General features: G+C 47.6%; 1 protein-coding gene across 4 annotated transcripts; it reads right to left on the bottom strand.

Annotated features, from left to right (window-relative positions):
* Positions 1-108: 108 nt before the first annotated feature.
* SLC24A1 (solute carrier family 24 member 1) lies at positions 109-27,316 on the bottom strand. 4 transcript variants are annotated; one of them, XM_072738854.1, is made up of 10 exons: positions 25,427-27,316; positions 17,615-17,621; positions 11,884-11,985; positions 8,145-8,228; positions 6,937-7,028; positions 3,804-3,918; positions 3,253-3,704; positions 2,398-2,487; positions 1,348-1,514; positions 109-358 (listed from the first exon to the last, which is right to left on the bottom strand). In XM_072738854.1, the coding sequence occupies exons 1-10, from the start codon at positions 27,314-27,316 to the stop codon at positions 109-111; spliced, it is 3,249 nt and encodes a 1,082-aa protein (XP_072594955.1). The 4 variants fall into 4 exon arrangements, with proteins under 4 accessions (XP_072594955.1, XP_072594954.1, XP_072594956.1 ...); XM_072738853.1 differs by lacking the exon at positions 17,615-17,621 and adding an exon at positions 13,344-13,401 and having other exon boundaries at positions 11,884-11,994; XM_072738855.1 differs by lacking the exons at positions 2,398-2,487; positions 17,615-17,621 and adding an exon at positions 13,344-13,401 and having other exon boundaries at positions 11,884-11,994.
* Positions 27,317-27,917: the final 601 nt, after the last annotated feature.

Raw genomic sequence — 27,917 nt, 5'->3', positions numbered from 1 at the left:
GTCACTCTCCTGGACCATGTTCATTCTTTAATTAATGTAACAAGAAGTACAGTAGCTTCTGGCATGGTTTCCTGATCCATGTCCGTTGTGAGCAACAGTGACTCTGACTCAGACAGATACAGGACAGGAAATGATTCGATCTTCTAACATCACGCTGATTATCAAGAATACAAAGTAAAGGAGGAACATCGTGAAGCCCAAAATCTTGTTCATCCTCCATTTGCACGATGCAATTGAAGAGATCACAAACAAGAGCATGAGAAAAAGCAAAACAATCGCACAAAACAAGCCATTGCTGCTGACTGGAACTGGCTGTAATCCATTGAGGAGAGAGAAAAGCAACCAAGGAACAGGCAGGCTGCAAGATTGAAGAAAGGATGTGAACATTCTAAATTTGTAACAATCCCATATACATGATAATAATCCCACATACATAAACAGAATTTTACAATTTACAAAGCATTTTTACACACACACACAAGCCTACCAATTAGAAGGGAAAATATCAGCCCCATTTCACAGATGAAACTAAAGTTAAGGGAAATTGAAATTACATGCCCAAGGACTCACAATAACTAGAAGACCCTAAATTAGGACTGAAATTTTCTGAGTCCAAGTGGGGTTTTTTTCCCTTCATAATTCATGATCTGTGTATGAGGAATCTCAGTGGGTTGATGTGTGACTCTTTAATCTCTCAATTTTTATGATAAATCCCATCTCAGGCTAACATGTCTTTAAATTCTTTATGGATGAGGGCTCTCCTGTGTTCCACCTCCCCACCTCCATACACACACATACACAAATTCAAATTAAAGAAACCAAAGCCACCATCCAAATCTGAGATAGGCCTGTGGAAATGAAAACAGTCCAGAGGTTCTGCTCAGACCAGTTGGGAGGAGGGAGTAAGAGAATGGGTACAGGAAGATGCAGCATTTGCATGTTTAGACAAAATGCTTTTAGAGCCTCTAAGCTGGGAGGAGTCCAAATGCAAAGGGCAGAAATATCAGGAAGTGAAATTGAGTCATTGCTCCTTCTAACCCCACATGTACACCGTGGAGATCAGTGAACAGAGCATTTGACTGTTTTTGGTAATGAATTTGATGGACTTTGTTTTTCAATTCATCTATAAATTCTACTCAGTTACCTTTCAGGCAGCATTTTTGTCCTATTATCCCATTTGGCTGTGATGAATGAAGGGAGGATATTTTGCTGCCTTGTAGACACTAATAACGTAAATGCCCTTTTATTCCATGTATAAATAATGAAGCAGAAAAACCAGTGAACAGAACCAACACAGTGTTTTCCAGTCATGTTCAATATGCCTTGGGAAACAACTTTGCCACTCACCCCACAGTGATATCAAATATGTTACTGCCCACAGAGCTTGACACAGCCATGTCTCCCAGGCCTTTCCGCGCAACAATCACACTGGTGATGAGGTCAGGAATGGATGTGCCTGCTGCTAGGATCGTCAAACCCATAATCTCTTCAGAAATCCCTACTGTTTCACCAACCTGGTAAAAAAGTAACAGTGATGAGAAACCATGGCAATGTCAAGGGGGACATCTGAGGCTCTCCAAAGCACCAACCACAGGCTATTTTGTGCAAACCCAACACCTTTTCCCCCCTGAGCTCAGCACACTCCTTTAAGCCTGGGAAAAATGGACCACCCAGAGAAAGAGCAGGGCCCCTGCTCAAGGCTTCAGGGCATGATGGAGTTCTTGTCTAAACTGGACCACAAGTCTATCTCTAATACCACCTCTCACTGTCATTCCAACTACAACCATCTCCACCTTTCCAAAAGAACTACTCCTCCAAAGATCTGTCCATATCATGTGTCCATTTCCAGAACCATAGACGCCTGCTATGTGCCAGGAACTAAGAGGCTGGAGATAGAAGAATGAGCACAACAGTGACCCTATTCCCAGGCTAGTGAAGGGGAAAAGCTCATACCCAAAACCCCCAGGTAGAACAGAAAAGCCAGGGGAACTCAGAGGAAGGCTGACTAGATGCCCAAGAGGAGGCAAAACTGAGTCTGCTCTCACCAGTGTCACGTAAATGCCCTTTTACGGCGACACATAGTGTCACCAGGTGGAGAGAACAAGGGCAAGCATCACAGAGCCCAGAATAAGGCTAATAAGCAACACAGTCAGCTGGGTCTGACAGCGAAAGGCCTTCTGTGTCAGGCTGCAATATGACTGTAAGACAAGAGCCACACTTGAAAATTCTACACTCACTGGAATGAAAAGTCAACTTGTGAGCCTTTACAAACAATGCAGAAACTACAAATTCACTTGAGCCTCACCACCGCCTGGGTACTGGACATTCACCCTGGAGGGGGAAAAAAGTGTCCTTGGGCCCCACTGATGCAGGATTTAGTTCCCACTGTTCACTCACCTGGTGAGCCCACCATACCATCAGGTATGAGAACATGGCTATCCACACGATGGATCCCAGGAAGGTGACAACAAAAAACTTCCTAGACTCCTGTTTGCAAGTGTAAAAAGGAAGAGAAAGAAGTTGCAGAGACTAAAGGTCTTTGGCCCTTCAGAGGGAGCTCCAGAAGCAGTGATGGGATCTGCCGGGGAAGTAATGGAAAGGGTCTGGAGATGTGTCGGCTGAGCTCAAGATCTCCAGTGAGGACCCTGAGATGGCTGGGGTAGGAAGAGGTTGGAGGCCTAAAGGGAGTCTGACCAGCAGGGCATTCAGCAGATATCAAACTGAAGACAGCTATTTGCTTTCCCTAGAACCACACTGGTCTAGGTGTTAGGGGTGGATTCTACAACCACCCCCACCCCCACCTCCGGCCCTACCCACCTCCGGACCTCGAGATCGAGTATGGACGGCCTTTGGGTAGAGTATGTTAGTCAGAGCTTTTCCTATAAATGAGAATCCTGGGTAGAAATAGTACTTTCCCCCTAGGCTTTCAAAATATCCCTGTGACATGGGGAGCAGGGGGCTTGGCATCATTCCCATATTAAAATCAAGAAACTGACAATAGAGGTTAAAGGACTACTTCACCTGCTTATAGTGATGGAAATAAGCACATTTAAGGGCCTCCCAAGTCCACCAAGTCCACCGGGATGTCCCCTCGGGGCATGGTCCCTTCTGGAGCTGCAAGGTGCGTCCCAGATACTCTCTGTAGCTGAGCCCTGCCAAGCTGAGTTGTCCTGTCCTCTCACCTCTTGAGTGGGAGTGCCTAGAGACTCCACAGACACCTCCCCCGCCAGGGCCACCGCTGGGCAAACTCACCAGCCTCCGGACGTCAGGCACTGTGAGCCACAGCGGGAACACAATGGGCAGGAGGAACAGGTAGATGGCCTGCTTCTGCCTGGTCTCAGGCCACTCCAGGGACAAAGGCTCCTCATTGGCCTCCTCTTCTTCCTCGTCCTCGTCCTCCTCCTCCTCCTCGCCCTCCTCATCGTCCTCCTCCTCCTCTTCCTCCTCTTCATCGTCACTGCCATCTTCTTCACCTCCCCCTTCACCATCTTTACCTTTCTCATCACCTTGGGCTTCACCTTGACTTTCAGCATTGAATTCCTGCTCTTCATTTTCACCCTCATCAGCTTTCATTTCACCGTCTTCTGCTTGGAGTTCACCTTCACCTTCATCAGTTCCTTTTTTTTCTGCTTGGAGTTCACCTTCACTGTCACAATCAGCAGCGTCTTTTCCTTCTTCGATTTCACCCTCAGATTCACCTTCTCCTGCTTCAATGTCACCCTCAGGTTCACCTTCTCCTGCTTCTGCTTTGATTTCATCTTCATGCTCACCTGCTCCTTCTCCTGCTTTGATTTCACCTTCACCTTCACCTTCCAGTTGAGTTTCACCTCCACCTTGTCCATTTTCACCTCCACCAGGAGCTTCCACCTCTTCACCTATCACTTCACCTGTGCTCTCAGCTCCAGCCACCTCTCCTTCCTGCAATTCAAAGCCAACAGATTAGTGTGTAATAACTGCTCTGCTTGTTTTCCTTTCCAGTTTTTCCCCCATTTTTGTTGTTCTCGGAAAGAATCTAAAAACCTGAGTATGTGGAGGAAACTAGTGCAATCCTTCAGCAAAATTCCCTTCCTAGCATTCCCACCTGGTGGTTGTCCTGTCTTTATCTGATCATTTTTCAGGGATGAAAAACTCACCACCTCAGGTGGCTTCTGCATCTTGACAACTCTGATTAAAGTCCATATTCATAATAAGGTTCTACCCTCTATGTATAGTTTGACTCTTTGGAGCCACACAGAACAAAGCTAATCACCCTTCCACAAGACCGCTTTTTTCCCCATGGGTCAGAGATTCCTAGATTTTTCCATCTTTCCATGCTGTGCCCTGAAGCCTCCTCCCCATGTTGGTGAACTTATTCTAGTTAGATTACACCCCACGAGGAAGCTTTGAAAGCAACACAGAACACCACACAGAGTAGAATAAGATTATCACCTCCTTTTCTTAGATACTTGTTTCTATTAGTGTTGCCTAGTATGGCATATCTTTTGGTGGATACATTGCTGAGTCTACTAAAACTTCTAAGTTGTCATATTACCTTTTATGTATAAAATGATGATGATAATACCTACTTATGGAGTGTTTTTATGTGCCAGGCACCATGCTAAGTGGCTTAAATAATAATAATAATAATAATAGCTAGCATTTAGTGCATTTCATGAGTTAATTAATTTATGATAAAGATAGAATTGAACCCATCTAATAGATGGAGAAACTAGGTTACAGAGCAGTTAAATAACTTGCCCATAGTTGGCACAATAAGTGATAAAGTTGGGCCTTGTAATACAGATAGTCCAACTCTCAGCCTCTTAACCATGAAGCTACCCTGCTTTGCAAATGCCAAAGATGAAAGAGATCTTTGGTTCTCAAAGCTGCTAGCTTGGGGACCTTAGTAGGAATACAGATTTTCAAAAGAAATTAATAAAAGAAATACAGATGTCCTGGCCCCATCTGGGTCAAGTGAATTAGAAGCCAGGAGTCTATTTTAATGTGCTCACAAGTGCTCCTAATACATCCACTTGTAGACGAGGGTTTGGGAGCCAAGGACTGACTCCATATACACTCTAAAGCCACTAACTCTGAGTGTCCACAGATTAGGCACGTGACTAACCTATAGCAACATGCTGAGCCAGTCCATTGAGCAAATGACTCAGGCTGTGTGCCCATGGAGTATGTCACCTATAACAAATTTTGTGACACAGCCAACCCCTAAAGGATGCTCAGTGATTCTCAACCCTGCTGCATATTAGAATCACCTGGAGGCTTTAAAAACATTCAATGCCCAAGGACCCACCCCAGATATTCTAATTTAATTAGTTGAGGGTGAGGTCTGGGCATTTTTTAAAGTTCCTCAAATTATTCTAATATGCAACCAGAGTTATAAACCCCTGATGTAGTAGTCAAATATTAATATTCATGAGGCCTGTGCTTTGAATTGGAAATGAACAACAAGAAGATTTTAGTCTGAAATAATTCCTGCCCTCCCTCCCCCACCCCCATCAGGAGAGAAATCTTCCTGGAAAAGATAATAAGTCATTTAAATCCATAAGTATGGGAGTGTCTGCCCAACCTGCCATCTTTTCTCTGAGAACTGTCACCCCTAACACCCTCTGAACGGGTGGCTCTCTTTTTCCATGTTGGAGTCAAAGCAACTCACCACTCCCTGCCACAGCTGATTGGACAAAGGCTGGATCCCTGACCTGTGACCTGGTTTGAACAGATTCTTTCTGTCTCTTCTGAGACTGGGAGCCAGTCATTGGTTGATCCCCCTGTGGACCCGAGGCCCGGCGTGGTGGTTTAGGGCTATGTGTGCCAAGAAGAAAGCAATAAGAAGAAAGCAAATGAAGTCAGGCTACCAGAAGCTGAGTGATAAAGCCTGCACACAGAGAAGGGGACATGAGGGAAAGCAAGAGAAAGAGTGAGAAGCCACTGGAGTCACAGATGCCTGCTCCGGCCTAAGTGCAGTTCTCTCTGAGACTGATCTTGCCCTTGGATTTCAGGAGATACCTCCATATTCTCTTAATCCCTTTCACTTAAGCTGGCTGTAATGGGACTACTCAGGACACTCATGATACCATCAAGTTTAGACACTAAACCCAAAGTTGCTGGCTTTGGGATGAGATATAATTGACTGTTTCTCAGTGTCAAGCAGAAAAAAACAAACAGGGATGGAACTTGTAAATGAAATGCTTATTTACTGTCATCACTCAACCCTTACTAAGCACAGCTGTGTATGCCAGGCATTGCATTTCTCTTGTGGGAGAGACAGACAACTCAGACCTGCATCCTGCCTGCCGGAACCCCGCCACCTGTAGGAGAACTAAGAGAGACTACTAAATAGAGTTTGGGGAAGGCAGTGCTAAGACAGAGACCCCTGAGACAGAGACCAAGTACGATGGGCATTCGTTCATCAGATGGGGGCTATAGAGGGTCAGGGAAGCTTGATGGCAATGGAGGCATTTACAGTGGCCTGGAGGGGAAAAGGTATCCTGAGGTGGGAGGACCAAGGCCTGGAGGTAGGAAAGTGGAGACAAGGAGCCCAGTTGGCTGGAGCATGGTGGAAGAGGCTGCGTGGCCATAAAGACGGTGATGATGGAACTCTGGAAGCCCTGTGGACAAACCTCCGCGGGGTCCCAAGGCATTTATCCAGCAACTCTCCCTGCTGCGTTCAGAGCTGCCTGATCTCATTGCCCCCTAGTTTCTGACAGACCCCCTAACAGCTACTCCCCATGTTCTTACAGCGTGTGACGGTTGGCAACACATTCTCATATGTATTATCTCACTCATACTAAGCCATTAAGGGTGAATTAACTGGCCCCGTGCCAGCCTCAGAGGAATGGACCCCAAATAGTGTTTCAGACCCTCAAAAAGGAAGGATTTTTGATCAGCAAGCCCTTCCCTGGACCTCTTAGATTCTCCACCTGAGAAGAGGCCTGTGCCTACCTGACCACCAGCATCCTCTTCTTGATCTCCCTTGGCATCTGGAGCAGGCGCTGGCGTGACTGTGACCTCAGGAAGCTCGGCTGACTCCTCCTCTTAAAGGATAAACATGGAATAGGTCAGAAGAGCAGGTTCTGAGAGCAGCTGCCAGAGGCTAGTGTGAGGGGCTATGGGGCTATTGGACTTGTCCCCCTCAGCATCTCAGAAAGTTTGGGGAACTTCTTGTCGATAGAAAAAGTAACATGATGTGATACAAACAGTTATTGCCCCGTCCACAGAGATAGCTACAGATAAGAGGGCAGCTGGGAGGTGGCCATCCTTGCTCCCCTGTATTCACAAACATTTCCATCCTGATCAGTGCGGCCAAGGATCCCGTGAACAGCTTGGGCAACTGAGACTAGAGAGAGGGCAAAGCTCCAGCCCTCAGGGGCTGAGCCTTCCCCCTACCACCTACGTGGAGAGGATCCTGAATATTTCAAAGGCAGCCACTTGGAAGCCTTGAAATAGGACTGCAGGGAAGGGAGACTAGGAAAGCCTGGAAAGCAGGGCTTAGGAAGAGGCCCTCTCACTTCTTTGCTCTGTGGCTTTAGGCAAGTCACTTGACCTCTCAACCTGTGTCTCCTTGTCTATAAAATTGGAAAAATGGCTGTTGCTCTCCTTCCTTCCAAAGGTTGCTGGGTGCATTAGGCAGGCCTGGTGTGCTGTGCAGCACCCTCAGGGCAGTAGCTCTCTCCCTCCATCTGGGCTTGCCACATGGATGCTGTACTTCTGTATCATGGGACCTCTGGGTCCTTCCCTCCTGGGGTTGCTGGTCTCAGACCAATCCCTACCAGCACTATCCTTGTGTAGAAGTGACAGGAAAAAGAAACGGGTCAATAGAGTCTCCTTTGGGATGAGATTTGGTGAAAAAGAAATAGGACTTCAATCACACACACACACACACACACACACACACACACACACACACACCAGCCTGGCCTGGCCTGGCTGGGCCCATCAGAGGGGAGTGTGCAGGGAGCCTTCCAGGACCTCCCTTGAGCCAGCAGCCCCATCAGAAAGGGAGCACGCTGGAAGGAAAAGGCCAGAGTGCAGCACCAGATCATCGCTCCAGCTGATGGGCTCAGAGAGGCCAAGAGGCATGCCTTAGCCCCTGCCCAACAGGAGGGAGGAAGGTGGCAGGAGGAAACCCAGCGGTCTTGCCATCCTCTCACCTTCTTGTTTGTTCTCTGTGTTAGCGTGAGGCTTGGCTTTGGCCTCCTGACTCAAGCTCTCCTCCTTGTCTCTGGAGGGGCGGGCTGCAAACAAGAAAGGGAACACATCTTATCTGGGACCCTGCAGTGGGGCTGGCCAGCTGACGTGGGTGGGAAGAGGCTGGCCTGGGAGTTGTGGTCTGGATGCTGGTCCTACTAGGCTTGTTCATGCTGCCCAATCCCAAACTTTCACCTTAAATCTCCTGCATCATTACTAACTGGCTGTGATCTTAGGCAAATCACTTCCCCTCTCTAATCCTATTTCCTTTCTGATAAAACGACATGGTTGGATTCAGAGGCAACAAATAAGATTTATTTCCTTTATGAGTTCTAGTCATGGCTGTTTGAGTGCTGAATTGAGGAGAATTCTGATCCAAGGTTGGTAGGAGGTTGCCATGATTGATCAGTGATGTCTGCAATGATCAGAGAATGGGCCAAAAAATGGCAAGGAGACATTTTTGCCATCCTTGGACTACATTAACTATAAGGTCCTTAACACCTCACTTTCTTTCTTTTTTTTTTTTTTTAGCACCTCACTTTCTATGAAGCTTTGCTATAGTTCCAGGGCCACTACTGGTGACTATGTTTATGAGACTTCCTTCTCTGGTCAGAAAGGGCACATAGCTGACCACCAAGCTCCCTGCCACACCCTTTCTGACTCTATGCACCTGGAGCCCAAGCAGAACCTCTTTCTTTCCAGATCCCTGTGTATACACTTTGCCAGAAGCCCACAGAGCCCTGTGTGTGCAGAATGGTGCTGCTGACTTCCAAGCAAGAAAAATAGGGAGGGCAATCTCTTTCAACGTGATGATGTTCCAGGCACCATGCAAAGTGCTTTACAGGTGTAATTCAAGGTAGGTGGCACAGAGACTGAGGTACAGGGGCTCATGAAGGTCCTCCTAACAGCTGTGTAGCCCAGGAGGGTAAGGACAATGGTGATAGAACAAAGCGGTGAGCTTTGCTCTCCCCTGTGAGCGCCGGTGACTGGGAAGCCTGGGTATCCTCTCTAAGCCTCAGTGTCCCCCCTCCAAAACGGCAACATCATGATACCCTCAGAGCACGGATATGGGAGTCTGTGAGACAAAATTAAAAATGTTTTAACTGCTACAATTAAAAATTGCTATGTTAGCTGGGATGCTGGGGCCAGAGGGCCTGGGTTTGAATCCTGGTTCTGCCGCTTGCTACCCAAGGACCTTGCTGACTGATCCGTAACTTCTCTGTACCTGTAAGATCTTACAGGACTGTTAAAGGAATAAATAAGTTTACACACGAAGGTGCCTAAAACAGTGCCTGGCACCTGGAAAGCACCACAGAAGCATTAGCTACAACAAGGATGAAGTGACGAGAGCGGTTGTGAGCAGCTGTGCCACCTTGGGAGCAACTCTGCGGTGGCCCAGGACTCCAGAGGGTTCGAGTTTGAAGGGACACTTTAGGTGCTCCAGTCCATGACGCAGGCAGACTGGGAAGGGGCAAGGCAGGAAGCCGTGGAGATCATACCCCACCTGGGTCCAGGATGGGCAAGAAAGATAAACATGGAGTGTCCTCCTTCCAGCCCAGCACTTAAACACTCAGAGTTGGTTCTGGCAGGAGGCTGCACCTGCAGAGCCAGCACTCGGGCACGCAAGGCCCCTGCAAGTGTCCCGGTGGCCTGCCCAGCAGGTCCTCAGCTGCACGGTCAGGAACCCGGCACTCTGCTGCCTCTTTCGTCCACACAACTTTAATTGCCTCCCCCCGGCATGGATGGAGCATCATGGTCTTCTGTGGAGCAACACAGAGTTGCTGTTACCACAGGAAAGCTCCCTGGGCTGCCGTTCTGGCCCTGAGAGTGGCCGCTGTCTGTAGGCTAAAAGGGCTGGCGAGAAAAACCAAGTTCCCCTGTTGCCTTCTTGCCCCTCATTACACACCCTAACCCTCATCTCCCTGCCACTGAGGAAAGCAGGTCACCCAGGACCTCCTTCCGTTCCTCCCTCCCTCTTTCTCGTGCATACACACACATATCCAAGGGAAACCACCAAAAAAGGCATAGGATCCTGGAGAAGAGAAGGCCTTTCACAGGGTAGGTGAGAGTTCAGACCACACATCAGCTCTGTGGAAAGAGAAACATCTGGAGAGGCATTTGGAAACACAAACATGGATCTGGAAAGTCTTAGGAAGAAAGGCCTTCATCACCGCTTTGCAAGGTCCCAGCCCCTCCTGGATGGGGTCTTGGGGTGTAGAATCAGAGTTGGCTTCTCTGAGCAGGACTTCATCCCAGAGCATATCAGCAATCGTCCGCCGCAAGGGCCTTTCCATGCCTGCCTCATGTGCACACAATGTACCAAGCTCGCTTGTCTTCCCCGGGGATGTCACCGGCTCCCCCATCACTTGTTTCCTCACATGGCCTTTCTGCTCTCAGCGTGGCCGGATCATCTCCTACTTAGTATCAATCTCCTCTGACCTCTGCCTGGCCTGGCCATCACATAATCCTGTTAGGGCAAGTAGGTCAGCCGTTGGTAGGCTCCTGGTCATGGCCCAGGCAGGGGCACCTGAGGTCCCATTCAGGAGAAAATCTTTCTCTTCAGGACTTTGCTAGAGTTGGTGAGTTGGCCACAAGGAGTGGCCAAGCATAACCCAGAAATACAGCTTCCTTCACTGCCCCAGGTCAGACGTCTCTGCAGTACTGATCACCCATAGGCTGCTGGGTACTACGAACTCCACTCTCAAAACTCCGGGGCCACTGTTTTTCTGGGGCTGATACTTAGGAGTGGCCTCCCTCAGTGTCTGTCGAGGCTCACCCTGAAGACTTTCAAAGGAAGGTTTGATCATCTCATCTTTGTCTCTGCTTTTCCCAGTCCAATACCTTTTTAAATACCCAACAACCTAATACTGTACCTGAAGGGGATACTTCAGGGCCTGAGGAAATTCTGAGCCCACCCCCACCCCAAGATTTGTCCCTGAACAAGAAGGGTCAGTCAGGGTGCTTCCTGATGCTCAAGAGTCAGTCTCCAGTGTCATATTCAGCTCAGCCCTCGGGGGAAGGGGCCAGAAGGCAGAACTTGGTAAGGTGGACAGTGAGAATCTCAGTTACTCCCATCATTTGTCAAGTTGGACATCAGACCCCATTTTACTTGGACCCCTCCTACCCCTGAAGTGGCCCTGGCAGCCTCTTTGGGGTTCCTAGCTGGGAAGAGGGTCAGCAGTTTTCTTAGGACTCCAGAGCTAAACACAGAGCAAAGGGAGGTACCACAGAGCTTCTGGGCTGTGGGGCCCTACAGGAGGTACCCCCAGAAGTCAGCGGGGCCCAGCTGCCTGGCTGGAGATTCTGTGGGATCCTGGAGCCAACTTGTGGGTGATGGGCTTTCCAGGGAACTCACTGAGGGTCACCCCAACATAGACCAGAGCAGGGCACACAGCACTTATGGCCTCACTAACTACAGGTGAACCCTTTTATAGGAGGGGGCATGGAGACAGGGAAGTCGTGGGGTATGGATACCTAAAGACCTTAACTCGTTGGGGCCCTCTCCTGTTGAGTCCTGTGCCTTCTCTCTCCCCTGTCTCCCAGTCTGTTGACCTCACCCCCAAAGTCTCCTCTGCTCTCTATTTCCCACTCCACCCTCATCTTACCCACTGCCTCCTAGTTTGGCAGGTCCCCGTTCTTGTCCAGCTGCAGGAGGGAAGGGGTGGACAGGAGACCACGCGGGTCCAGGGAGGCCTTGCTTACCTTCTCCCAGAGGGTCCAGGCTGTGGAGCATGAGCTGGTAGATGGTGCTGCGGATGGTGCTGTTGTGCAGAGAGGCAGAGCTGCTCCCTCGGGTCAGCACTGCTGGGAGCACTGCCGGGAGCTGAGCAGGGGAGAACCGCACAGGCCTCAGTGGGCCCCTGCCCAAGGCAGGTTAGGAGCCGCACGAGGGCCTCACTAACCCTGCCTCCTGCCCTTGGAGGACAAAACAAAGCCCGGGAGCCTTATCCTGGCCTCCCCTCTCCCCTCACCCCAATCAGGAGAGTTACACTGCTTGCTTCCCCAGCCTCCCCTCACTCTTCCATGACTGGCACATTCTACATACGGAATAGTAATTCCCCAGTAATTACCCAGTAATAGTAGTTCCCCAGTAATTCCCTCAACAGGGAGCAGTGTCCTTCCCTGAAAATACAGTCTCGTAGAAACACACACTCACCCACACACCACACACAGCCCACTGTGGCCGTGTACAGCCCTTTACAGTCACGAAGCATCATCATGCCTTATCGTTGCCCCAGCCCCCCATAAGCAAGGCTGTGATCCCCTTCTACAGCAAAGGAAATGAAAACTGGACGGGGCCAGGTGACTTATCCAAGGTCATATGGGGAGGAAATGAAAGACTCAAAAGTAGCACTGGGGCCTTTTTGATTCCCAGTTGCATTCCTTTCTTTCCTACTCGCAGATGTTCAAGAGACCTTCAGAGGCGCACACATACTCACATCAGGTACCCAGGTGCAGGTACCCAGACGTGACACACAGAGAAACAGCATCTGATTTACAAAGGACCATCCAAAGACAGACCAACCTGGGCTCAGGGCACCCCCCCTCCCCCGCAGCCCCTCCCCGCCACCCCTCCCCCATCCCTCTGGAGCTGAACCCCTCTGCCATCTAGTGGCTGTGGTAACAGCACTTCACAACCGGCCGAGAGATTTTCTTAGGATGAGGAAGATTTCATTCAGGCCCCAGCCTCTCTGCTCTAAGGTTCCCATAATTCTTCCCAAATAGCCCACCGGGCAAAGGCAACTAAGACACAGTTTTTCAGAAACCTCAGACTGCCCTGCTCCCGGTGCCCTTCCTGTGTTTCTCTTATTTCTGGAGCGTTCCAAAGCTACGGTAATTAGGCTTTTAGATCAATTATAGAAGTTGGGGCTTGGGTTCATCTAGTCCACAATCATTTAAAGATGCAAAAGCTCATACAGCAAGCTCATGGCAGAGCAAGCAATGAGTGACAACAAGTGCCTCCTTCAAGGTGACCTTGGAGGTGACAGTCCCTCCAGCAAAGGAGCCAGCTCTGTCACTGGCTCATCCTGGCAGCATTCCCAAGAGCTTCCCAGGCCTGGACCTGGCCCAGGATCCCCGGCATCAGGGCCACAGTGCCTCAGGTATCTATGGCTGTCCTTGAGACCCTGCAGTGACCCCAGTTGGCAGACTCCACATGGCACCCACCTTTAGCTTCTTGTTTTCCTGTAGCTCATCCACCGCAACTGCCCCATTGCCTGGCTGCAAACAGGGACAGGAGTCACGCACGGGATGTTTGGAGTGACCCTTGCTCTCTCTCCCTCCCTACATCCCTTTCTCTCCAGGCAACCCCCAGGTGGGAACGCAGAACACATCCAAAGATAACCAGGTCTCAGAAGATGTGTTACCATGTCCAAACCCCAGCCTGGCCTTTCACAGCCTGCCTTCCGCCTGCACACAGTTTCCCAGTCAAATGTGTCCCCTTCCTACACTCCAGTAACACCAACTGTCTTTCAGTCCTTCAGACATACCATCTTCTTAACCCACGTTTGGAACCCTCCTTCCCTTGCTCCCCATATTGCAGATCTCCACCTACACATCACCTTCCTCCAGGAAGCTAAGGTGTCGTCTTACTCTCTTTTATAGATTCCTGTTCTCTTCCTCCATAGCACTTTCTTCCACTTGTTTGTATGATCATTGTTAACAAACATACAAATAAATTAACTGCCCCACTAGCATCTTGAAGGCAGATTGCCAATTTCATTTGCCACTGTGTGTGCAGCACAAAAACACTCTTGGGCACTCAGCAAAGGTTCAATAAATATTTGTTGAATGATGCATGAATGCATCAACTTACACCCAATCCATTCCAACTCGTGGTCCCTTGTTCACACCTTTTCCCTCTGCTTCAAATGCCTTCTCCATTCCTCCATTCCTCCACGTCTACCAATGTTTTTAGAAAATTCAGGGTGAACTCTTGATAAAGCTCTCCTGAATGACCTCTTCTACTCCCTCCCTCACTCCAACTCACTATGATACTCTCTCCTCAATAGCTGTATAACAACAGTAAGCACATTTTGTGTTACCAAAATCTGGCTCTGGGATCAAGTAAGTGCTAGTGTCCTGGGGAAGCTGCAGGGCAGCCAGCTAGGAAATGAGACAAAATCTAAGATGAAGAATCATTAAACCCACAGTACTTATTGTCTGGACCACTGGCTTTCCATCTTACATTTACTGCTTTATAATGCCATTTGAACTTTGAAAAGAAGCATTTTTTTTTTTTTTACTTTTGACATATGTGAATTATCTATCCAGCTAGACTCCATGTTTTTTTTTTTTGAACTTCTGATACAGGCACCCTTGTTCCCCCAACCTGTGGCATGGTCTCTTGTACACAGTAGGTGCTCACTAAAGATGAGCTGAATGAGTAGCTACTCCTATGTAGCTTCTAGTAGCTTCTATCTTCAGTCAGCTAGACAGTTACTAGCTGCCGCCAGTAACTGTCTTCACCTCCCCCTGTTGGCCTCCAAGGCCAGAACTAGAACTCGACTTGCCTTGGTCCTGTCTCTATTTCAACTCAGAAAATTAAAAAAAAAAAAAAAAGTGCCTGAGTCAGGGCTACTCACCCTCCCATCTACCCAATTTGTTCATTCATTCGTTATTTCCTGAGCACCTGCTGTTTATAGGTCAGTGTGCTAGTGCTGTCAGGACACAAAGATCTCTAGGACACAGGTTCCATGTCCAGAAAGGAATCGGGACCCATAATGACAAAGCAGAGCGTGGTTCAAGAAATGAGAAGCATAGATAAAGGTGCTGCGGTGGGAAGGACAAGAAGGCTTCCTGAAGTAGAGAGAATTTGAGTAAGCTTTGAAGGATGAGGGAGGTTTGAATGCTGGATATAGATCAATGAATGCAATGAATAAATGGATGGATGAACAAATGAATATGCAAAAAAAATGAATGAAATAGAGCAGAAATAACCAACCTGCATATGAAGAGAGCACTGCTGATTTTCTTAACAAATCCCCTGCTCTTTCACGACAGCCCTGTAAGTTTACTGGCCTACCAACTTACTGACCCAGCCATCTCGTGGTTTATCATGTCCAACCTTCACCCAATGAGTTTTTGGAGGCAAAAAAACTGTGAGGAGCCCAGGCTGCCCTTTGAAATAGCTATTTCTGTCCACAGATGGACAGGGGAGATGGACGTTTGCCCCATTGTGCACATGCTTAATGATTTTTCTGCTATTCAGATTTACTCAAGCCAAAATACTTCTCTAGGAGTTCGTCATTCTTGGAACACATCAATATCTTCTGAGTTCAGCATGAACTTCTAGCTCTCTGAAGCCTTTCACATTCTCTTTCTCATCCAAGACTACTAACTCCATGAAGCAGACAAGGTTAGTATTATTACTGCTTTTTGATAGATTGGAAAATAGAGAAGCAGAAAGAGTGTGTCACTTGCCCACGCTCACAAAGACAGCATCAAGAACTCTGATCTCCTGATCCCCATTAGAAGTATGTTGTTGTTGTTACTAACTTGTATTTTTCCCCAAGCATAAACAAGGTAATGAGGTAAAATCTCTATTCCCTAGTGACTTTGTTTCAAATTATTGACATTTTAGGTCAATGGACATGAATGTTTGTCTCCATTTAGATGTGGATGGTGGGCCCATTTATGAGTAGCAGTTGGGGCAGGTAGGTGTTTTCAGAATATGCCTTTAGTACAAACGTATTTCACATCCACCTCTGATACCAATCCATTGCCTCTCCTCTTTCTTCAGCCTTATCACCCCGCCTTCTCCCTCTACTCTTGAAAAGGGGTTGAGGACCAAAGAGGATGTCTTGGTGCCAGCCAAAACCCCCAGCACCCGTGATGCATCTTGCTGATGTTGAGCAGGGAGATCTCTTGCAGCCATTCATGGGAACCTGTGATGGCAAATATGGTGGCCTCTCAGGGGGCTTCTCCTCCTGACTTCCAATTTCTATCTCCCACTGATGTAGCAGTTAATCATTGACCTCTCCCCTTCTAGACCCTCCAAGATACATTTCCTGAACCACATTATTAGACTGTGATTTTTTTTCACATTCATTTAACAAATATTAACTGAATCCTTGGTCTGAGTTCTGCCTTCATCTAGGTTATACTCCTAGTAGGGGACTCTTCAGCCCTTTCCTGAGTATAGTCTTGCACCCTGATCCACACATGCATCTAAGCTGGAAATCCAGAAGTTTACCCAAATTCCTCCCTCTCCTTCACAGCCCATGTCCAATTAGCTATCTTAAGTTCCTAAAAGTCCTCAAATTTGCCTCATCTCGGGGCAGCTGAGGTGGCTCAGGGGTATAGCACCTCCTTCAGTCCGGGGCCTGATCCTGTAGACCTGGGATCGGGTCCCACGTCGGGCTCCCTGCATGGAGCCTGCTTCTCCCTCTGTGTCTCTGCCTCTCTCTCCCTGTGTCTCCCATGAATAAATAAATAAATAAAATAATAAAAAAAAAATTTGCCTCATCACTCTCCTGCCTACAGTCCTGCAAAACCCTCTGACTCTTGATCTGTTCCTCTTCCAGTTCATTCTCCATCCCTCAACCAGAGTGCTTTTCTGAACAAAGCACAAATCTTGTCCCTCCCCCGCATCCTAGGGGCATACTATCCTCACAAGGGAGTCCAGTCTCCTTGGCTGAGCATATATCAGCCTCCCGCTTACCTCCAGTACAGCATTGTCCAACAGAAATAGAATGCAAGTCACATACATCATTTTAACTATTTTACTAGCCACATTTTTTAAAGTAAAAGAAATGGGTGAAATTAATTTTAATAATATACTTTTTTTTTAAATTTTTATTTATTTATGATAGTCACACACAGAGAGAGAGAGAGAGAGAGAGGCAGAGACATAAGCAGGCTCCATGCACCGGGAGCCCGGCGTGGGACTCGATCCTGGGTCTCCAGGACCACGCCAGGACCGCGCCCTGGGCCAAAGGCAGGCGCCAAACCACTGCACTACCCAGGGATCCCCTTAATAATATACTTTAACTCACTATACTAAAAGTATTATAATTCAACATGTAATTAACAGGGCAGCCCGGGTGGCACAGCGGTTTAGCGCCACCTTCAGTCCAGGGCCTGATCCTGGAGACCCAGGGTCGAGTCCCATGTCAGGCTCCCTGAATGGAACCTGCTTCTCCCTCTGCCTGTGTCTCTGCCTCTCTCCCTCTCTCTCTGTGTGTGTGTGTGTGTGTCTCAGGAATAAATAAATAAAATATTAAAAAAAAAACATGTAATTAACAAAAAATATCACTGAGCTCTTTTACCCTTTGGTTTTCATACTAAGCCTTTGTTGTTGTTGTTGTTGTTGTTGTTGTACTAAGCCTTTGAAACCCAGCATATATTTTATACTTACAGCATATCTCAGTTCAGATTAGCACCATTTCAAGAGCTCATCAGCTCCATGTAGCTAGTGGCCACCATCCTGGACAGGGCAGCTATGGTCTCACAGTATCTCATTCCCTTGGCCTCTCCACAAGGCCAGGAGAGTTCTCACCCCTTCTTCAGTTAGTTATCCACCCACCCTCCACTCTGCTTGTCCTTCAAGATTCTGCTAAGCATCCCCTCCCAGAGGAAGCCTTCCCTGACTCTGGTCTGTGGAGATGTTCACTCTGTGCAAGTACTAAGTCCCTCAGCACTTTCCTATACCATCACACATGGTATGGTAACTACCCATTTTATTTACCTGTCTTCCCTACCAAGAAGGATTTACCATGGAGCTAATGAAGCTTAAGTTCCAAGGCCCATGTCTCCCCCACACAAACCCTTTTCAAGGCCGTGTATCTGATTTTGTACCAGTAGTTTTATACTCTTTTTTCTTAAAAAGTGTCAGGCCCCGCGACACCTGGATCAGCTCCCACTCTGCTAGGCTGAGCTCATCAAGGGCTTGGGATTGTGCCTTTTCTCTCACTGTAACCCCAGACCCTACACAGGCCTCAAAGGGATTCAATAAATGTTTTCTGAACAAATGAACATTGGAGTTCTTTAGGGCACAATCCTAGTGCCTTCTCTTCCCACCCGCCCCTCTCTCAGCCAGTCCTCAATTTTAATTACCACACATTTGTCGGGGACTCATATTTTTTTTTCCTTTAAGAACATTTATTTAGGGATCCCTGGGTGGCGCAGCGGTTTGGCGCCTGCCTTTGGCCTAGGGCGCGATCCTGGAGACCCGGGATCAAATCCCACGTCGGGCTCCCGGTGCATGGAGCCTGCTTCTCCCTCTGCCTATGTCTCTGCCTCTCTCTCTCTCTCTCTCTCTCTCTCTCTCTGTGACTATCATAAATAAATAAAATTAAAAAAAAAGAATATTTATTTATTTATTCCACAATGAGAGAGAGAGAGAGAGAGAGAGAGAGAGAGAAAGGGGAAGTAGCAGACGGAGAGGGAGAAGCAAGCTCTCCGGTGACCAGGGAGCCCAATGTGGGGCTCGGTCCCAGGACCCTGAGGTCATGACCTGAACTGAAGACAGATGTTTACCGGCTGAGCCACTCACAGATTTCTATTCTAGCCCAGACCTTGATCCTGAACCTCAGGCCCATTTGGGCAACTGCCTCCTAGACAAGCCCACCTGCAGGTGACAGAAGCACTCAAACTCATCATTCCTGAGTGGAAACTCTTAAGTCTTCCTAAACCTGTTCTTCCTCGAGTCTGCCCTTTTGCACGGGCTGCTGCTACCATCTACCTTGCTGCTCAAGGTAGATGGTAGTAGCATCTTGACTTCTCCTGCTATCTCACCCTCACATCCGCTTCATCATCACCAGTCTACATGATTCTGCCTTCAAAATGTCTGTCAAAGATATATATGCTGGATGCCCACAACAGCCTCCTCCTTCACCCCTGCGCACCTACGCTTCATTCTCTACACAGCAGTTAAGAGCGGCCTTTTAGATGTGGCTCCTCATCACTTCACTCCCTGCTTCAGTTAAAATCCAAACTGTCTCTGACCCATAGGGCCCTACTTCAGGGAAGCAGCTGCCACCTCTCCGGCGTTATCTTGTGCCACTGTCCCCTTACTCACTGACCACACTGGCCTCTGAGTCTATTCTAATGCTCCAAGCTCTTTCCAGGCTCAGAGGCTTTGCAAATGCTGCTTCCTCTTCCAGAATGCTTCCCCATGGAGCACGGAGCAATTTCCCTTCTCATCTTGCAGATCTCTGTTTGGACCTTTCTCCCTCCAAGAAGCTTCTCCTGTTCTCCCTCGCTAAAGGGGGCCCACTACCTACAGTCACTCTCCACCACACTTATTTCCTTCACAGCACTTGTCACTCTCTGAAATTATCTTTTCTCTTGTGTATCATCCATATGCCCACTCCTCCACACCAAATAATGTTAGATATATATTTCCAACTTACTCAGGTGCCAGAGCATCTAGAAATCATGCTGTAGTTGTAGAACACAATGAGTATCTAATTTCATATTTAGTCCCATCCTATAAACCATGATAAAACAGTATTGTGCAGCATGAATGCATGTAAAAATCTCAATTATAGGCCCACATGCATCCATGGAAACAAGCTATTTGACCAGGCATGCTCAGGTGTTTTGGGTTTTTCTGTTCATACTCAATTGCTTCCTTTTTTTTAAAAAAGATTTTATTTATTTATTCATGAGAGACACACAGAGAGAGAGGCAGAGACAGAGGCAGAGGCAGAGAGAGAAGCAGGCTCCATGCAGGGAGCCTGACATGGGACTTGATCCCGGGACTCCAGGATCACACCCTGGGCCTAAGGCGGCACTAAACCGCTGAGCCCCCCAAGATCCCCTCTTTTGCTTCTTATTCATTCATTTTGTTATCTGCTAGTATTGACTAGCAAGTGAACACTAGAAAAATGTTGTGAAGAAAAGAAGCCTTAAAATTGAGAATTCTACTCTTACCATCTTTTTCTAACAACTGGGAGGAAGCTAAGTATTCTAGGGGTTAAAGGAGGGAACCCTGGGGCACCTGGCTGGCTCAGTCACTAGAGCATGCAACTCTTGATCTCAGGATGGTGAGTTCAAGCCCCATGATGGGTGTGAGGCCTACTTATAAAAAATAAAATAAAATAAAAATGTTTGAATACTATATTGGAAGAAAGGAAAAAAAGAGAAAGGAAGGAAGGAAGGAAGGAAGGAAGGAAGGAAGGAAGGAAGGAAAGGAGGGAGGAAGGGGGGAAGGAAGGAAGGGAAGAGAGAAGAAAGGAAAGACAGAAGGAAGAAGGAAAGGAAAAGAAAGGTGGGAACCCCTCAGCCCAGGCTAGGATGGGCTCTTTGGGAGCTTAGTGGATTCCCCGCAGCCTAGCATGACAGGGGCACACAGATACTGGATAGACTTTCCTGTCCACGGGGCTTCCTGTCCACATCCCTGTTGTCTCCACAGCAGGTAGCTGGCTATATAGGCCACTGATAGAAGCCCTTGGAATAATGTCAACCCTAACAAGAAAGGAGAGGACTGGCTCCTGGTTTGTCTGCTTGGAGGGGGGTCATATTGGTCGATTTAATTTAAAAACCTTGCCAGGAAAAAAAAAATAACAAAACAAAAAACAAAACCAGCCCCCAACGCATTTAGGAAAGAATGGCAGACTTTTCTCCAGAGTTTCACATTCTGAAGTATTCCAAAGTATGATGGGGATAGAGACCCAAAGGGACCCAAAATAGGCTTGTCCCCTCCCGCCTTGCATCTCGGTTTACCGCTGGTGCCCCTCAGGCTATATTGCGAATCAGCATCTAGTGCAGATGGCTGGTCCTTTCTAGCTAAGCTGGGAGCTCTCTCTCTAAAGAAAGGCCTGTGGTGCTTCAATCACAGATAGATAAGGCTTTTTAAGCCAGGCTAGTGCATCAGCTTTGCTGTTTATTGGGTTCTGTGACGATGCACGGTCAAGGCAAGTCAGATATTTGTCATCTCGGTCTCGAATAAATACACTGAGAGGTATATACTTTATATTCAGGTGTACCTTATACACAGGCATAAAGTTGCAGGGCAAGCTAAGTTGGACTGTGTCACTAATAGAGGTCATAAAAGGCGTCCCAAACCAATACATGCCAGTTGGACAATGTTGTCTAAAATATCTTAGCTTTGATTTGTTTGTTTGTTTGTTTCAGCCAGTGTTGAAAGAGAGACTGGAAAATTGTTACTATGTGCCTATGTCTGATGCTACAACATTTATTTTTTCTGGAAATGCTCTTAAGTGAATTCTGATTAGAATCATTCTCCCCCCAGAACTATCCTAATTCTAGATTGTCAGAGAAGTATAAAAACAAAGTGAAAGGCCCTCCAGCTCAGAAACTACAGATATCAGTTGGGTAAATATTCAATAAGAAAATGAATCATCCTCAGCTGATCTTGTCTCCAAGTTGTTCAGGTTAGAGAACATCTGCAAGTATGTTGTACTCGGTGGCCACGTAGCCATTCCCATTTGTTTATTTAGTCTGCGGGGGCTTTCATACTACAACAACAAAGCTGAGTATTTGTGACAGAGACTGTATGGCCTGCAAAGCCTGAACTATTTACTGTCTGGCCCTTTACAGTAAATGTCTGCCAACTCCTGCCCTGAGTCATCCCATTCACTTTATAGATAAGCAATCTAAGGCCTGGCTGAAAAGCAGTGACTTTGTAGCACTTTGTATAGGGTTCATTCTATTACAGTTACTTTTATCTAATGCCTGTGGCTTCTGCTGGAAAGGACACAATCTTTTTCCCACACTGCTTTTCATTTAAGCACTTTGTTGAATTGCACTGGCTTGTCCAGAGCAACAGGGGCAGTCTGCAGTGGAGCTTGGGTTAAAACCCAGAAATACAGGAGCCCCTGTGTGGCTCAGTGGTTGAGCATCTGCCTTTGGCTCAGGTTGGATCGAGTCCCACATCGGGCTCCCCACAGGGAGCCTGCTTAACCCCCGGCCTATGTCTCTGCCTCTCTCTGTGTGTGTCTCTCATGTATAAATAAATAAAATCTTTATAAAAAAAAAAAAAAAGAACAGAAATCCAGCTTCACGAGTGGTGAACCATCATGAGTGGTGAACTCATCACCAGTGGTGAGAACCATCAACAGGCTATGTAACTGGCTGAGTTAATGCTCCACTCTGAGCCTCAGTTTCCTCATCTGCAAAATGGATGTTACAATCTATCCTTGTAGGGCTTTTATGAGAAATTGTTGAGATCCTGTGTGTATGGAATAGGCCCTCCATACGTAAAGATTCCTTGCCCACTCCCTTCTTTCTCTACACTGGAGCCCCTGAACTGTTAGGGTTTCCTGAGCAAACAGAACCAAATACTTATGCACCTCCTGCTAGACAAGACCCCTGGCTCACTTCTTTGGGAGCTACAAAGATTGTTTCCCCATTCAGTGGCAATGATGGGCGTGATACCCCAGCCACCCCCTCCATGTCTCACCACCTGGCTGGCCGGCAACAGAGAGGAAGAGAGCGAGAGGCCCAGAGCCTTTCCTGTTCCTGCTTCTCTCCAAAGGGAGCTGGCTCACACTGCCCTCCACTTCTTTTCCTGCTGCTCAGACTTCTCAAACGCCTGTAGCTCTGACCTCACCTCCCCAGCTTCCCTCCTTGGCCCCCCACCACTCTGTCCAGTCGTGCTCCACTTCTCTCTGACTTCTTCACTTTGGAGCACAGCTGATTGAATAAGCTGCTGCCCTGGCCCCCTGCTTTCCTGGGGTGATGCTCAAAAAGGGGAACCATTCGTAGGGCAAGGTGTGAGTCAATATGTCAACATGAATGAGAGAGCAAGGTACGCTCATTTTCATGATAAAGTAAACAGTGTACAGGGCTAAGCATGCACTTTCAACACAAAGTGCAAAAACAAATGTTGACACGGTTTACAAGATCAGAGATTGGATTTCCAGAGAATTGTTGCATGACTTCCAAACCGAATGGCTTGCCCTCAGTCTGTCAGTAGGACAGGATAATTTATCTCCCTCTGACCAGGTCACAGGTGTAGGCCAGCCAAACACAGACATAAAGATACAAGCAAAGACAGGTCTCTCCCCCGCCCCTCACTGCTCTCCCTGGCTTTTAGAAACCCAAGGTGCAATCCAAATCCAGATGTTTTAAAAATCATTTCAAAATAGTTATAGTTCTTGTTATGTAGACTAATTTTTAGTGAGGGGTTGTTAGTGCTGGAAAGTACTAACTATTGGTTCTTAATTTAATTTACTTTATTTTTTTAGAGATTTTACTTTTGAGCATCTCAACACCCAACGTGGGCTCAAACTAACAACCCCAAGATCAGGAGTCCTGTGTTCCACTGACTGAGCCGGCCAGACACCCCTAGATTTTTTATTTGAAATAAATACATATTTACTTTTAAGGATAGCCAGTAATTCAACTTGTTGTTGTTGTTGTTTAATAATGCTGTTAATTAAAATTCATACTGGATTTGTTAGAACAAATAAGAACAGAGTTGTGATTGGCACCCCTCTCACTGGTTGGAAAACAACTGCTGCTAAGGCCCTAGAAGAGTCTCTTAAGTAGGTTACAGATTTTCCTTTGAAGTCATGATGATGCTTCACTTGCTTGACAAGCTTTGCTTTGATGGTCTAGCCCTCACTAAATGGAAAATTTGGAATTTTTAGAGTTTAAATAAAAACAGAATTACTGATAAGGACTGGGAGGCAAGTCAGAGCATTTTGAAATCCGCTGGCCTGCAGGGCATCAAGGCATTAGATGCTGATTTTCACAGAGTAGAGCGTACCAGGCTTCATGGCCACCCTCAGCAAGGTGTGCTCTGAGGATGTCATTAGGAGGGAGGCCCAGTGTCTTCATACTCAATGATGTCATGCTCTGAGCCTTCCTTTCTTTTTTAAGCCTCTGGCTCCATGCAGCAGTAGCCTGATTGGAAATAGCACTGAATGGGGAGTTAGGATACTGGGTCCCCGTTACAGTCCTGATACCTGCTTGCTGTATAACCTTGAGTAGGACATGTCTTCTTTGGAGGCCATCTGCAAATATGGCAATTGGAGCTCAGTTGACCAGACCCGACAAATAACCACTGTGCGAAGCCAACCAGAATTAAACTCACTTGGACAATGATTGTTAGACAGAATCTTTTGGTGACTAGTTGGACTCTGTCATTTCTGCAAGAGATAGGAAGGGACTCATCCAAGGTCACACAGTTAGAGGCAGAGTCAGATTAGAACCTAGATTTCCTGACTCCTAGTCCTGTGCTCTCAGCAGAATCCCATGTTACCTCAAAAATACTAAAAGAAGTATATTTCATCTCTCTTGTCTCCCAGACATGCTGCTGAATTTGGTTTCCATCCTACCCACTCATCAAAATTACTCTAGATTAAGTGGCTAAGTCCTTCCACTCTTTGCACACAAAATTCTGCTCATACCAGCAGCTTCTCTGAAACTTGAAAAAGGCAGGCTGAGAGCCAACCTTTACCCAAATTCACCCTTTAGGAGCAGGAAAGAAACAGGGGTCTGTGTTCTCTAGGGTACCTCACTTTAGAGTCAAGGAACAAAAACTTTGAGATGAATTTTCAGAAATGACTACCCACTTTAAATTCGTCTTCCAGGTAATTGAACCACACAATATAAACTCAGAAGGAAGGTCCCTCATGGGGGCAAAGAAATTCTTAAAAAATAATTCTGGAGCCAAGAGAAAGCCTCAGGGTTGGAGCTCCGGTGTCTGGCCTCCAACTTGACAAAAGAGCAGGCTCCGCACCCAAGGCTGGCTTGTCAATGGATGACTGGATCTGTTATCTTCTCCAATATATCAAAAACAGAAAGCCCCCCCCCCTTGTCAGACCCCATCCAAGCCACTGGCTTCAACAAATCTGGAATGTGAACAAACAGGATTAAATGAAAGTGAAGGTGCTAGACAAACCCTAAACACCATGCACATGGAAGAGATTATCATTTTTCCCTGCCTGATATCTCCTTGGATATTCTCCAAAGCCCAGCTCAAATGTCATTTCCAAAGACCCAATCAGACCAACCCAAGTTCAAATCTTGGCTCCACTATCTATTTGCTGTGTGACCTTGAACAGTAGTTTAACTTCCTTAGGCCTCAGTTTCTTCCCCTGCCAATGGTGGATCATGATAATAACCATTGGGTGATTGGGAGCTGAGCCAAGGTCACTCTTGCAAAGTGCCTGGCAAAGAATAGGACTTTAAATGTTGAATGAATAGCAAAGGGAACCAGAGCACCTATCTCTTGAGGTCTGACCCAGCACTTTCCACTCTTCAGTCACTGGCTTCTCCTCAGTCTTTTGCCCCAAAGGGGCTACAGAAACTTGAGCCAGACTGTTCTTACCTTGCTGAGGTCCCCTAGAGCCATGACCTTGGCCACTGGCCTCTTGCTGAGCTGCTCCTTCACCCAGATCTCGAGTTGCTTATTCCACTTCATGGTGAACACATAGAAAGCATAGGCCAGCAGCAACAGCAGGCTTTCCCACCAGGCAATGAGGCTGTCCAGGAAGAAGAGAATGAGCATCATCAGGTCAAGGATGTAGAAAGAGACGTCACGGAATAAGGGCCACCACGTGAGATTGAGGATCTCCCGGGAGAAGAGGGCACAGGTGCCGATGACAAAGAGGATGTTGAACACAGCGGAGCCCACGATGGTACCAATGCCCACGTTGCTGTGGGAGATGAAGACGCCAATGAGGGAGGTGAAGAGCTCGGGGGCAGAGCCTCCAGCAGCCATGAAGGTGGCCCCTGCCACATCATCAGAGATCTGTAGCTTATCTGTGATGACACCCAGGGCTGGGACAAAAAACTCATCACACACGATGGCCAAGGCCACAAACACATACATCATGCCAAAGATGTGCAGGACCACCCAGCCCTGTCGCCTCTCCTCTATGCTGAACAAGTCTGGGGGGTACTCTGCCTTGGAGTGAAGGTCTGGCCAGCCAGGAGGAAGTGCTGAGGGACTGGAACTGGGTGCCTCTGGGATCACGGCTGTTGTCAGGCTGGGGGAGAGGGCAGTGGGCACAGCCGGGGCTGGTTCCACAACCACACAGTGATGGACCTGGATGGTTGGATTTGCCCTGACCTCAGAGGTTGATGAGGTCTTGGGTGCCATGGAAGCTTTCTTGGCCAGCCCCCAGAGGGTGGCAGAGGAAATTCCAATGGTGGATGCGCTGGTTGTAAACAAGGGATTACTAACACTCCAGGTAGCAGTGGAAGCTTTGGTTTCTGTTGGGCTACTGCCTGTTGTGGTTTCTATTGTCACATGTCCCTCAGAGATGACTGTGGTGTGCTCCAGGACTGTTCCCAGGGAAGTTGTCTGCTTGTTCTTTCCCACTAACATCCGGGGCTTGGTTGACCTGTTATCGTCCACTCTTCTGGTGGTAGTCAGGGTGTTCTTTTCCATCATACTCCTTGGAGAAGTCAAGAGGTTTGTTTCTATGTCTTTTATCAGGAAAGTTGGGGTGTTATTAATTATTCCCTTGAGGGTAGTTGGGGTGTTTTCCTCTACCATTCTCTTAGAGGGATTGGTCTCTAATATTTTAATGGTTGTCATAGTTTCACTGTCTTTCACTGTTGTTTTGGGGGTGATCCCATGACTCTTTGTCATTGTCATGAGTGTGGGTGGGACATAATTGCCTACTATTCTACTAAGTGGAGATGGGGTGTATTTCTTCACCTTTCCCCCGGCCTGAGTTGGGTGGTAGCTCTGTATTTCTCCCTTGGGTGGTGTTGTTGGGGTATAATTCTTTACTGTTGGCCTGCTTGAAGTTGGGGTGTAGTGATTCAGTACTCTACGGGGTGTGGTTGTGGTATCTTCCTTCTTTCTTTCTGTCTCTGCCTCTGTTGGACTGTAGTTATTCTTGGGTATTGTTGGAGTGATATTGGCTGTTCTTCTGGGTGGATTGGGGGTATTCTCCACTGTTGATTCACCCCTGCCCACTGTAGCTTGGGGCACCAGTGTGTCACCCTCCATTTCAGAGCTAGCTCTTGGAGGGTCACTGCTCACCATCATCATCTCATTGTTAGGGAGGTCACGGCTGGCCAGTTTTACAGGATGTTGGGAGGAGACTGCTGCCCACAATGAGGGGAGGCCCCAGGGACTCCTCAGGTGCTGGTAGGTGGAACCGATGATCAACATTCCCAACAGGAAGAGGAGGCGACTCCAATGTAGACGCTTTGGCCGGAGTAACCGCCTCTCCCGTATTCCCATTCTGATCAATTTCCCCATGATGGCCAGTTATGCCTGGTTACAGAAGACCCCTCATTCTGTCCATGGAAATATGGGGTCTGTTCTTGGATTCAGGTTGGTTATCAGTGAAGATTTCTCCATGAAGCCCAGCCAGGGGGTACCCACAAACCTAGAGAGGGGGGAGAAAAAAAGGTTATTTGCCCCTAGAAGGAGAGCTACAATCCCTCAAACCCTCACCTAGAAAAGAGTGATGACAATTCACGCAGGGGCCTTTATGCCAGGAGGCAATTGTTTGTGTTGGAGCAAAACTACCCCTACTACCTGTTTCAGAGAAAAATGCCAGGTCTTGGGAAAAAGTAGTAGAGGTCCTCTGTGCTGTGTAGGCATGCCCAGTTCCTGAGCTGGGTCTACCCAACCCTCTTTGGGATCCCTGCAAGAGATCAGCCAGCGCCCCTCAAGTCTAAGCCTGAGGTGCCAGGAGCTCAGTCATCTATAGTTGGTGTCCCAGGCCACAGAGCTCACCTGGTCAAAGGCAGGAGGAAGATAAGGAGATGTGATTTTTTAAAAAGAGATTTTATTTATTTATTCATGAGAGGCACAGAGACAGAGAGAGGCAGAGACACAGGCAGAGGGAGAAGCA

This window comes from Vulpes vulpes, chromosome 15 (genome assembly GCF_048418805.1).
Source record: "Vulpes vulpes isolate BD-2025 chromosome 15, VulVul3, whole genome shotgun sequence".
Classification (NCBI taxonomy): domain Eukaryota; kingdom Metazoa; phylum Chordata; class Mammalia; order Carnivora; family Canidae; genus Vulpes; species Vulpes vulpes.
This window is presented reverse-complemented; position numbering and strand designations above follow the sequence as displayed.

What these genes read in the sequence shown, in the direction of transcription:
- SLC24A1 (XM_072738853.1), bottom strand. Translation starts at nt 27,316, where the DNA reads ATGGGGAAATTGATCAGAATGGGAATACGGGAGAGGCGGTTACTCCGG. An exon ending in CTCTAGGGGACCTCAGCAAG is followed by an intron (nt 13,402 to 25,426) that starts GTAAGAACAGTC and finishes CCCTGTTTGCAG; the next exon opens with CCAGGCAATGGGGCAGTTGC. An exon ending in ATATTTGATATCACTGTGGG is followed by an intron (nt 359 to 1,347) that starts GTGAGTGGCAAA and finishes TCAATCTTGCAG; the next exon opens with CCTGCCTGTTCCTTGGTTGC.